Source organism: Cyprinodon variegatus, unplaced genomic scaffold (genome assembly GCF_000732505.1).
Source record: "Cyprinodon variegatus isolate N-32 unplaced genomic scaffold, C_variegatus-1.0 Scaffold59, whole genome shotgun sequence".
Taxonomy (NCBI): domain Eukaryota; kingdom Metazoa; phylum Chordata; class Actinopteri; order Cyprinodontiformes; family Cyprinodontidae; genus Cyprinodon; species Cyprinodon variegatus.
Genome location: NW_015150512.1, coordinates 1,766,712 through 1,779,378, shown reverse-complemented (window position 1 = coordinate 1,779,378; position 12,667 = coordinate 1,766,712). Strand labels below are relative to the sequence as shown.

The following is a 12,667-nucleotide window of genomic DNA, read 5'->3' as shown; positions in this document are numbered from 1 at the left end:
TTCTATAAAAGATGAGTGCATAACATTGTTTATTTAAATTCCTGCTGAGCAGTAGTGTATTGGTCCCTGGAGAAGTGGGTATAGTGCTGAGACATCAGTTCTTTAATCCTGGAGTGCTTCTATAGGTGATTAAACAGCAACTTTGTTATTGTCTTGATCAGTTTTCTAAAGGTTCAGGTCTCGATTGGTGGTTACTAGCTGGATTAAGTAAAGCTGTTTCTATCATTTTTTTTAGTTTAGAGACTATTAAATCAGTCCGTCTTGATTCAGCTGAAGAGCATTCTGGTTCATCCATGCCTTGATTTCTTATATGCATTTACCCAGTGTCTGAATGGGTTCAGCTGAGTGTCGCCTGCATAGTTATGGTAGCTTATGTTGTTGCTAATAAAGATTTGGGGAGCATGCAGTAATAGAAACGAAAGGCCCTAAGATAGACTCTTGAGGAAAACCACATGTGATTTTTGTGATCTCTGATGTACAGTTACCTATTGACAAAAAAGTCTCTTTCCCTCAGGTAGAATTTAAACCAGTCAAGTATAGACTCAGAAAGGCTGACCCAGTTCCCCAGGTGGTCTAATGTGAAATACAGTGATCAACAGTGTCAGATACTGCCCTAAGGTCCAATAATACCAGGACTGTTGTTCTGCGACAGTCTACATTTATCAGGATGTCATGGAACACCTGGAAAATGTGAATCTGTAGTGTGGTTAGCCCGGATGCCTGACTGGAAGACATTGAAGCAATTGATCATTGATAAAAGGTTTTTAATTGTTGAAACGCAGCTTTTTCAATAATCTTACTGATGAAGAGGAGGATTTATATGGGCCTGTAGTTCTACAGAAGTTAGTAAAAGAATGGTTTACTCTTAGGAGCTCAGTGAACTCCAGCATGGCTCTGTAATATAATGCACCCTCTGCCACCAGTCCAAAGAATATTTATTTAATGCTAAATGATCCACTGGATAAAGGTCAGTCAAAGTTTTTTGACACAGTCAAAGCAATTTGAAACAAAAGCAACTACATCAGGAAGTGGTTTGACCACGTACTTAAACAGAGCAGGGTGAGAGTTTAATAGTTCTGTATAGTGTACAGGTATTACCAGCTGCATGCAAGAGGTATCCATGCTCACACATCTTTGGGACCAGTTTGAAATGAGCCCTTTCCTCTTTCAATATGGCAACATGTATGATAGGGGATCAAATAAGGCTGGTAAATAATGTATTTATTAACTCTTAGTCTTGCAAGTGCATGTGTTTAGATCAAGCAGGGAACATCCAAGGCCTCAGGAAGAGTTCCTCTCCTGTGTTTTTTGGTAGGCTCCTCTCAAGATTTAATGTCAGTTCTCTGTTAGTGTTTTAGTGAAAATATAATCTATAATGGCTGTATAGAAAAAAAAAAACTTACAGATAAGCTTCACAGACTGTTTTCTTTTCCTGGTATTTGTTCAACAAACAGAAAATATCAGTGATAGTGAAGACTGACTTATTAACTTTACATTACAGAAATTCAAAAGCAGGAGGAACTGCTTAGCCTAACGAGGTCACTGCAGTCACTTCCTTCTGGTTTATATATTAGCACTTGACTGGAAATAAACAGATATTTCTCTCTCTGGTTTAGATGTGTTCTATGATGTCTGTTTTTTCTTTGGCAAACAGATCAGAACCTGAGGGCTTAAATGAGTTCAGATGTATTTGCTGGAAGGAGTAATGAATTCTTTCTATCAGCATTTCTCATTTGAAACCCCAGCTTGATCTTCCAGGCTTGATATTTTCATGGAAAGTTGCCCTTCTATAAGCTGTTTGTATGGTTTCTTTTGCTGATTACTTCAGACATTTCCTTTTAAGGCCTGGCGGCTCTAGAGCAGTACCAAACCAGAACCCAGCCTCTGCAGGAACACAGGAAACTTAAAAGAGAAGTCTAACAAACACACAGACTGTAATTGTGAATAATACTATGGCAGACCGTTATGACATTTATTAGAAGCCCCATCCTCTCTGTTGTTCAATTTTTGTTGATTTCTAAAATAAGATACTTCCTAGCCAAAACTACATTCATACTAGCCAGAAATGTACATATAGATATTCTAAATTACATTGACATTTATTAGCTTAACTGAATATATATTTCAGATGTCTCAAATGCATTTCTGCCTATTCAAAATGAAAATTTCAGATATCTAAAATAACATTCTTCCTATTTAAATATAGATTTCAGATATATGAAATGTAATTCTTACTAGTACATATAACTTCACGTTTCCCATTCATGCTTAATGGGCTTTCACTTCCAGATATCTAAAATAACATTCTTCCTATCTAAAAAAAAAAAAAAAACATTCTAAAACTGTCTTCTGATGAGGATAAACTCTAATTTCAGATCTCAATGAAAGAGTTAGTGTTAGTCATAATCACATCTAAAATATATTTCTACTATATTTAAATATATCAACTATTGATATATGACTAGTTAGATTGGAATTTCAGATTAGGTAGGAGGAATTTTATTTTAGATATTCCTTTTGATGTTCATTTTGACTAAGAGGAACATCTGGATTACATATTCAGTCAAGCTAATAAATGTCAAAACAGCCTGCCATAACATATCTGAACTTGATTTTTTTCTGAGACAACAGCGCCTCCTGCTCAGTTCCTCGGCACTGCTGGCTTAAATGCCCTTTTAGTTCATTGGCTCGTTGTATTAAATGACGTGATTGGTTTAACTGGTTGTAGAGAAAGATAATCAGAAACCCACATCAGTATCAGTACTACCTCATAATTTCTTGTCAATTCTTTTGCAGAGTTTATTTCTGCATTTGATCAAGAAACTTGTGCAGACTAACATGTGTAAAAGTCCCCAGATTCTAAACCTATTTACTAATTTTCTTCAGGGGTTGGAAGGACACAAAGGGAAAATAAATAAGAAGTTAGTAGAGAATATTTGCACTGTGGATTTAGGATTTATGTTATCTCAAATTAATTATTAAAATGAATGCAAATGATATATCACTGAGAATAATTTTTTTTCAAGATTTCCAACAGAGATTAATGTTCATCAGTTGAATATGAGTAGAGCAAACATTTGAAACAACTATAGACAATGAGCACAAAAGTGAGTAAATAAGAGTTACAAGTGGTCCAAGAAACTGAAGTGCAGATACTATTGTTACAGGAAATGTTTAACTGGGTCCTCAGATTAGTGACTGTTAAGCATATTAATTCAATGAAATTTATTTATATTGCACCAATTCACAACAGATGTCATCTCAAGACACTTTACAGAGACTATCCAGATGATACAGTTGGTTTTCTATCTGAGTAAACAAGCTGATTACATCGACTCCTTGACTCTTCAGCAATTCCTCACACCAAGCATGTTTGTAGGGACAAGCCTCTTTCTCTGGGAAGAGGCTTTGCAGCACCTGCTGCTGATCCAGCAGGTTCTTCAAAAACTTTTCCCCACTACTATCAGACTGTTGAAATTCTGAACTCTAAAGTGGACACTGCATCACATTGTTTTGCACTACCAATGTTGCTGAACTTTTATAATCATTTTAAATAGGACACAACTCAATGTTTCAACTGCCTTCTGCACCATATTTATTCTTGCACTGCGTTTTTATATTAATGCTCTTTGCAGCATTATTTAAACTGGTTTCTTTCTTTTTTTACCTACATTGTTTAAATTCTGATCACTGCTGCTCTTTATATTGGCAATGTTTATCTACTCCAACTGTAATATCATTACAACTCGTGTAAGCTGTAATCAACAAAATTCTGTTTTGTATACACCCTGTGCATACAAAATGACAATAAAGTTTTTCTAAGTATAAGGGGACCCTGGCCAGGAAAGACACAGCCAGGCAGACGAGCTCCAAGCCAGCTCCCATTTCAGAGGATAAAAGAGTGCACATACAACTAGTCACAGTCAGAGAACCAGGACTACACTGACAAACAGCCCAAGCTCCAACATCTATAAACAAAGGCGTTGATGGCAGCAGCACAGCTGATATTTCTCTCGAGAATGGTGTCACAGCCAAACAGGAACGGACCAGATGAAAGTTAGAGGGTAAACAAATAAATACTCCAGAATAGAAGGAAGCAGAATGATGAAAAGTGGTAACTATGTCCTCCAGCAGTCTAACCCTATAGCAAGATAACTATAGATAAATCTCAGGGTAACCTGAGCCCCTTTAACTATGAGCTTCATGAAAGAGAAAAGTTTTAAGCCTAGTCTTAGAATAACACAGGGGTCTGCCTCACAGAATAAAACTTAGTAGTTGGTTCCAAAGGAGAGGGACCTGGTAACTAAAAGATTTACCTCCCCTTCTACTTTTAGACATGCACGGAACTACAACTAAAGCAGCAGATTATTCATTTTAGATGAAGGAAGATTATATATAGATCTATAACTGACCAATTCATCTAGTTTTTTTCCTCAAGTAAAGGTTTAATTACAGCTACCTAAATGGCCTGATGTACAGGGATAGGTTAATCATATCTAAAATGTAGTAGGAAATAACAGGGAATATTGCCTTAAATGACTTGGTTGGGACTGGAGCTAACATATAATTGAAGACTTAGAAGAAAACAGTTCTGCTCTGAACTCTGACAGTTAAACTAGATCAAAATAGTCTATAGCAATATTACATTTGGATTAAGACTAAGAATAGTTTATTTGCATATCTACAAGCTGTGTTAGTTGGTCTGGATGCTGAAAAAAGGCATCTGAATTTTTTAAGGTGGGAGCTGTTCAGAGTAATGATCAAATGTTGATCAATTATCACAAAACACCAAAAACTTTGTAGAACAAATGGACTGAAATGTCTGAACAGAGGTGTTGAACTTCGGCTGGAATGAACCACAAGGCAGGGTTTCCATCAAGCCCACTTTTTTCTGCATTTTCATACAAGGCTGCCCTGTGGGAGGGAGTCCTGCTGGAAGAATGTGTCTTGGAGATTTTGTTGTTTGGCAGGAGAACAAACAAAACAGCCTAAATATCCTCACCAGACCAGTTGCTGGAGGCTAAAGGGACAAACCTTTTGGCATTGCTATCATCAGGCAGTCTTTAATAGGACAATACTAGTTTGTTGTCGGTAATGGCACTGAGAGGGAGTTGATCTACCAATTAGAAAAATTGCTGATATCTGCTTAGAGGGTTGCTGGCTGCAAAAAAAAGAAAAAAAAAAACATAACTAGAAATTGACTGAAAGAAAAAGCTCATAGTGCAAACAAGTGACATGATATTTAGCTATTTATATTAAAGATGACACAGGTGGATGTCTTTGAACATTATTGGTCAAAATTTTGTTTTTTTTTTTTATTCAAAATGAGAGGCTTTAGTTGGTGCAAACTTCTTATATTATTCTCTTCTTTCTAAACTTGTTTGTTGCTGTTATTTGCATCTGTTCTTTTGTATGCAACTGAAAATTTATAATATACAAACAACAAAACCAGTAAATACAATCATAAGAATTATCGACTACATAACTCGTTCGGAAAACTCCTTTTTCTCTTTTGCTGAGGAAGGTTAATAATAATCATTTTTGGGTTGTTTGAGATGTTCCATTCCACTCTGTTGGATGACCTGTTTAGAAATCCGTAAAAACTAGGAACTGAGGAGGAAACCTTATTGTTGAACTTTAGGAAACTCTCCGAGGGATGAGACGATGACCTGGTTGGGTCTGTATTGGGAGTTTATTTTAATCAGAGGACAAATCACAACTAAAAAAAAACATGTCAGAGGACGGGTTCTGCACGGTTGGATCCACATATCAGGCAGAGAACCAATCTTAGACCATCGAATCCTCCATCAGCAGAACTCTGACACAACCGATAGAGTTTATTTCACTTAATGATAAAACCATGGTTCACTTTGGCTTCTGGACTAAATGGACTATTGCACTGAAATATTTACACAGCTGGGAGCATCATCATCATCAGATTGCTCTTTCATCACTGCAGTCGCCAGGGAAACATAGGCCCAGCCTGCAAACTGGACCACCAGGGACAAAGTTAAATCAAACCCAACAGAAGCAGCTGATTGTCAAAGGCACTGAGGGGCGACACAATGAAAACAAAAATCAGGACCGTTTAAATCAACAGTTATTAAAACCAACAACAGTAGTTTGGACAGTTGGTGCTGGAGATCAGGAATTCATGCCATAGACACAAAGGCTGAGAATTTCATACTACTGGTACCGATGCTGAGGAGTTTGGATCAATGTAACCAATAGTCGGGAGTTCATAGTATCAGAACTGTTGGTCAGCGGTTCGAAACCTGGGCTCTGTAATATAACCATATATATAAGCACAAATATAAACATGAAGCTGGCTTATTTAGTTTTTTGGACCTGTAAAGAATCGGGTTCCGCTGAGTTCAGCACAAGCCCATCTGAACCACCAAAAGTAGTCCTAGATCACAAACCAGCTCTTGTCCATTGTCCCGGACCTCTGTAAACAGTCTGTTGCCATGGAGACAGGCTCATCTTGCTGCCCCAGGGTCCAGGTAGTACACGTTGACCAGGTGGCGGTTAAGGTGACGCCGGTACTGGGTCTCCAGTGGGAATGTGCGATCACAGAAGATGCAGGTGTGACTCTTGAGTTCAGTGGGGGTGGGGATCTCTTCAGTTGGTGTTTCTGGATCGTTAGGCATCTTCCCTGAAGTGGCGCCAGTACCATTAAGGCCAGAGTCATCGCTGCCCTCAGAGGCACTGTCGCTGATGTCACTTCCACCTTCGTGGCTGCTGTGGATCCCCTCGTCATCCTCTGCCTCTGCTGGCTTGCTGCGCTGGCTGGGAAGAACCAGACGTGGTGGCAATGAAGGTTTGATGAATGTTGGATGGGACTCCTCCTTGATCCTCTCTGGCTGTGTGCTTGGAGAATCATCAGATTCTGGTGTGGATGGTCCATCTTTGGAGGAACCAACTTGACCAGCAGCAGTTTCACTTGAATGAACAGAATCTTCCAAATTCTCTGATGACAGACTTGTTTTAGAGTTTAAATCATCCGGTTTTGGACCCACTGCTGGTTGCAGACCTGAGGTCCTCCTGGTGGAGGTTCTGGTCTTTTTCTTCTTGGCTGGAGTCTCTCTGCTAGTCTTCTTAGTCAGACTGGGCATCACATCGGTAATATCTGAAGATGTCTTGGACAGCAGCTTCTCATCAGCTGGAGCCTTTAGACACTTCTTCTTGGAAGACTTCTGTGAAAGATCCAAAACCTGTCCTGCTTTCCTTTTGAGGGGTTTTTCTTTTATCCTCTTTCCTCTCTGACTTTTCTCAGGGCAGTTGGGTTTGTTGGTGTAAGTCTGTTTTGGGGTACTCTCTTTATTAGTGGGTTCTGAAGCCTTCTCAGTATCAGCGGGTTCTGGAGCCTTCTTGGTAGCGGGTTCTGGAGACTTCTTGGTATCAGCCGGCTCTAGAATCTTCTTGGTATCAGCGGGTTCTGGAATCTTCTCGGTATCAGTGAGTTCCGGAGCCTTCTTGGTGTCAGTGGGTTCTACAGCATTCTTGGTGTCAGTGGGTTCTGGAGTCTTATTGGACCACTTAGCTGCAGATTTCCTGCTTTTACCAAGGCTTTTTGTCTTTTTGAGTGACGTCGTCTTCAAGACTTTCTCAGACTTTCTTTCTGAAGACATCTGCTGCTCAGAACTTTTTACAGTGGGCTGTTCTTCCTGTGATGCAAGTTCCTCCAGTTGTTTTTCCAATGATGGAGATTTCCCTCTTTGGTTCTGAGAAACTGTTTTCTCAGTGAGAACCCTTCTGGCCCGTTTCTTCACTTTGTTTTCAGAAATCTCAGCACTGCTCTGGACTTCTTTCCCATCCACATTCTCCACAGGATTCTCCTTGACCTTCCTCTGCCTTATTGAGACTTTTTTCTCCTCCTTTGCCTTTGAGGGTTTCTCCTTCTCGGACGAGGTGTTGCGTTTCTTTGGAGCCTTGTCAGGAGCCTCGCTCTGTGGTGGGGGTTCGAGGCTGGGTCTGCTGCTCCTCCTGATGGACAGATTGATGGGGCTAGAGTCGTCTTCTTCATCCACATCCATGTCCTCCTCCAATGCAGGGGAGTCATCCATCTTGGCTGCTTTGGACTCCAACTTGTCATCTGTACCTTCAGGACCAGGTTTCTTCACTCGAAGCTTGACTTTAGACACGTCCAGGTCCACGTTGCAGCCGGAGTGCCGGGACTTGATGTGGTACTGCAGGTTGCACTTCTTGGAGGCGGCGTACTTGCAGAGCGGGCAGAGGAACTGCCGCGGGTTCAAGTGCAGCTCCACATGCTTCTTAAAGTTGCTGCGGTCTGCCGTTTTGTACTCGCAGTATGGGCAGGACAGAGGCTTGGGACCATTGTGGACCTGTCGGGCGTGGCGGGTCACCTCGTGCTGATTGGCAGCAAGGTAGCTGCAGCTCTCACACTTAAAAGGACGCTCACCTGCAGAGAGGAGAAGATGTCAGAGAGCCTCACCAGACCCAAATGCATTATTCTAAGAGGAGCTTCTAAGAGATAATTTCCACTCTGTATTAACCAACATAAGAAACTGACTGACTATATTTAGCAGCCAGGTTCTGATAAACTCTGATTTGAATCTGATAAAGAACTTCCAGTGGACTTTGGTTATACAAATTAAACCCTTCTGTGGATCGATGTAACTGACTTCCATATTTGTTTTAAACTTACTAAAGACTTTAAAACTGAAACAAGTGTGTTCATGCAAGGGTTCATGTCCAAAACTCATCAACCACACACACACCCATACACAGACCAGGCTGTTAAGTTACCGTGTTAATCCATCAGGGCAGCGTCAGTAAAAACAAAAAGATCAACAGTTAGTAACAGTAGAAACATCATTCTCACTGTTCACCTGCACGGCACGGGGTCTACTGGTGTTCCTACATTTTGCTGTTTAGATTCACCAAGAGTTAAACATCTTCATACCCATAGGACTTTTTTTCTGAATAAGCAGACTCCAAACTTTTGCCTCCCAAGGACTGGACTTCCTCTCTCTGAGGCGTTAAAGGGCGGTCCGAATCCAACACTCAATCCTCTGGGTTGGCTCAAGTGCTTCCAGTTGAATATTTCTCAACTGTGTCACAAGAAGTGCCTTGATACTTTAATGGCTCACACTGGTTGGAAACATGAGGTACCAGATAAAACAGGGTCCAGTACCTGCCCGGGGCCCCGGTGGTCAGGAGCCACTATCTTAAAGTTGAAAGGTATAGAAAATTCCTTTTTCCCCCGCTCCAGAGGCAGCTGGATCAATAAATCCTGAATATCACCCCCTAAGGCTGTGATGTTTTACAAAATTCAAATATTTAAAGTAATGTTGAGATCCAGCAGGAGGAGAGATCTACTTCAGTAACAATATGACTTGATCTCTTGGGCTAGCTTTCTGCCACATCTCATCCAGGTGTCACAATCTCATCCCAAACTATCTGAAGCAGATTTGATCATGTCCCAGTAGTCTGACAACCAAAACCTCCCATGGAGAGTATTGTTGAAGGAGGGAAGGAACCTGTCAGACGGTGCTCCCCATCATCATCTGTCCATTTCTGTCTCACACTCACCTGAGTGAGTCCTCATGTGACGGGTTAGGTGAGTCTTCTGGGAGCTCGAGTAGTCACAGTAAAGACACTGGAATGGACGTACACCTGCCAAACAGAAAGACAAACCATGACATGAAGCACCAGAGAGTAATAAGGCACTAGGGGAACAAGAATGTGTTTCTAAAGTGGAGACTTTAGGACAGAGGGACGCAGGATAAATCATGGCTGAGAAACAGATGGACATGGGGACAGAGACAGAATGAGGAAGGTACCTGTGTGGGTACGAATGTGCTGTATGTAGTTGCTCTTGCGGTCGGAGAAGTAGGAGCACTGACTGCAGGTGTGCAACTTGCTGGGGAAATGATTCCTCAGGTGTTTCCTCCAGTGGTACTGACTGACTGTGGTGTATGCACACAGCGTGCACTTAAACACCCTGCAGACACACACAGGTAAGCACTCATCACTGAGCATCAGGACTGATTTTCTGGTGGTGGTCACAGGTGTTCCTACCTGTGGTCGTCGCCCTCCTTGCTGTGGTGCTTCAGGTGAGAGATGTAGTGGTCATAGCGGTTGGTGTTGTAGCCGCAGCGCTCGCACCTGATCAACCCTTTGATGTCTCCTGCAACTTCGTCCCCTTTATGCTCTGCCTCTCCGCTTTGGTTTGCCTCCCTGCCTGACAAAACCTCCCCAGACTCCGCCTCTTTGGCTTTGCTCTTGCTCCGCCCCTCCACCTGGTTCACCACCACCATCTTACTTATACTATGCGTACTCAGGTGCTTGACAAATTCCTGCTCATTCTGCCCCTGAAAGTGACACGGCTTGCAGCAAAATGGCTTCTTCTTCTGCGCGCTGTCAGCCAGGGTGGAGGGGACGTCTTTAGCCTTCATCCCTGGCCGATTAGAGACAGTAGAGGAGCGAAGCTTAATGGAGGGGGGCTGGTTTTCAGCTGCGGGGTTCTCCTCATCCTCTTTGCCGTCTCCAGCGACAGCTGGCTGGACAGCTGAGTTTGGAGACTCTGGGTACTCCACGATGCACACCTCTCGCTGGTTCTGGTTGTCATAGCTGTACCTGAGGGGAAATGGATGAAAATTAAGAGTCGGGTAATTTGGAAATAGATGAAAGTGACATACACTTTCTCCTCACCTGATAACACCTTCGTCTTCGTCTTCACTGTCAGAGTAGCTGGACCCCACTGTCTTCAGTTCCATCATCTCCTTTTCTTCAGCCACGCTACTGTCTCCAACCTCTGGCGCCGTCACCGCCGCCACATTGGCCAGCATCACCAGTTGAGGAGCGGGCAGCATGTTTCGGGGCAGGTCGCTGAAACCTTGCCCGTCCTCTGCCAATGAGACGCCTACAGGGAACATCCCACTTGAGAATAAGGTCTGAGTCGCCATGGTGATCTCGGCCCCACCGACAGGCAGCTGCAGAAACCAAACAGCCATGGTTAAAGGGGGTGGCGGCATCTTTTAGATTCAAATCACCGGGCTAAAACAAACTGTTAATTTCTGTGAGAAGTTCAGCTGGAAAGCTTATGAAACTATGCCGCCGAATCTAAGATTGAGAGGTCTAAAGGGTCATCATTTCACCAACTGTGTCATCATCTAATATGATCCAACTGTGACCGTCCTATGGTATCCAGATAGGTGGCCATTTTGAAGCTGGACCACAATCAGCACCTCACAAAATGTAAGAGAAATCAGGGAAATGTTGTGTTATTTAGAAACTTCAATAACAAGATAAAGTTTCATCACGACAGTAACATTTAAAGAAATTGTGTTTAATAACAAAAAAGCAAAATCCAAACAGAGCCCAAATTCTAAATAGAACTTTTCATCTGGGGCTAAAGTTGGTCTCTGATTCTAGGCCACTTTTAAGGGAAGTGGACGAAAAAGGAATCAGCCCTGGTTTTAACGGTTTACTAGACTGAATCACTGTAGATTGCAGTTTAAAAGGCCAGAGAGGTTTATTTATATAATAATAAGACATAGGGAGGTGATCATAGCCTTTACTGGATCTTATCTTAGACCTTTCTTACTTTTTTGCCACTCAAATGTGTTAAGAGTCAATTTTATGACCCAAAAGGTCCTAACGGACAGATGAGGACTGGATTAGATTAACATAATAGGAACTTTTGAAGTTCTGCAATCTGCGCTGAAAACTCAGTCAAAGGACGTAACGGAAAAGTTGTTTGTATTTGTGCTGATCTACGGCCCGGTTCTGCTTTGGAGCGGTGTCAGAGGTCGGTAAAAGCTCCAATCAAACTCAGTGAAGCACTTTATTAACTGGACCAGCTGCCATAAATCACACGCTGACTTCAGTTTACACTTTCTATAAATTCGGAACCATAACAGAACTTTAACAAAGTTCAGTTCCCTGTTTTGTGAAGCTTTTGAAACGGGGTCCGGGTCTGATCCAGATGCTTGGGCCTTGCCCCGAGACTTGGAGTGTTAGCCATGGTCCTGATCAGCCCCGGACAGCGCCTCTGAGCTCCACCTCACCGACTCCATTTTCCCCGGACTGCTCTAACTTTCTGCGGCCGTAATCCCGAAAAACAACCGAACCGAACCGCTCTATGTCCTCCAGATCCCCCTGTTCACTCTCTCCTCCTCACCTCCGCACTTCAAGAGACTTTTCTGAAGATTTTCCTGCTTTGAAAAGCTTTCCCTTCGACGAAGAGGGCAGATTGAAAAGTAGGCAGAAGTTTCCGCACATTCCTCTACAGTGACGTTGTGTTTTGACGTCAGCGCGTCGCTCCGTACTTTTGTAGTTTTTCAGTGAAAATGTTGGCGTTTCATATTACAGAACAAGATGGAGGATTAGGGCCACTGAAAAAACAAAAAAAGTTAACTGATTTTTAAATTTCATTTCAGTATAATAGGAGAAAAAAGTCAGAATTCTGACTTTAATCTTAGGATTTTGACTTTTTTCTCAGAATTCTGACTTTAAACTCAGAATTCTTAAAATTTTCTCAGAATTCTGACTTTTTTCTCAGAATTCTGACTGTAATCTCAGAATTCCTACTTTAATCTCAGAATTCTGAAATCTTTCTTAGAATTCTTACTTTTTTCTCAGAATTCTGGCTTTAATCTCAGAATTCTGAAATCTTTCTTAGAATTCTTACTTTTTTCTC

The 12,667-nt window shown here is 41.8% G+C and overlaps 1 protein-coding gene across 1 annotated transcript; it reads right to left on the bottom strand.

The window, feature by feature from the left end:
- Window positions 1–5,676: 5,676 nt before the first annotated feature.
- On the bottom strand, window positions 5,677–12,279 carry rest (RE1-silencing transcription factor). The gene is made up of 7 exons (XM_015371523.1): window positions 12,149–12,279; window positions 10,678–10,958; window positions 10,045–10,602; window positions 9,807–9,967; window positions 9,556–9,639; window positions 7,537–8,422; window positions 5,677–7,314 (listed from the first exon to the last, which is right to left on the bottom strand). The coding sequence occupies exons 2-7, from the start codon at window positions 10,929–10,931 to the stop codon at window positions 6,480–6,482; spliced, it is 2,778 nt and encodes a 925-aa protein (XP_015227009.1). The 5' UTR covers window positions 10,932–10,958; window positions 12,149–12,279; the 3' UTR covers window positions 5,677–6,479.
- Between the last annotated feature and the right edge of the window lie 388 nt (window positions 12,280–12,667).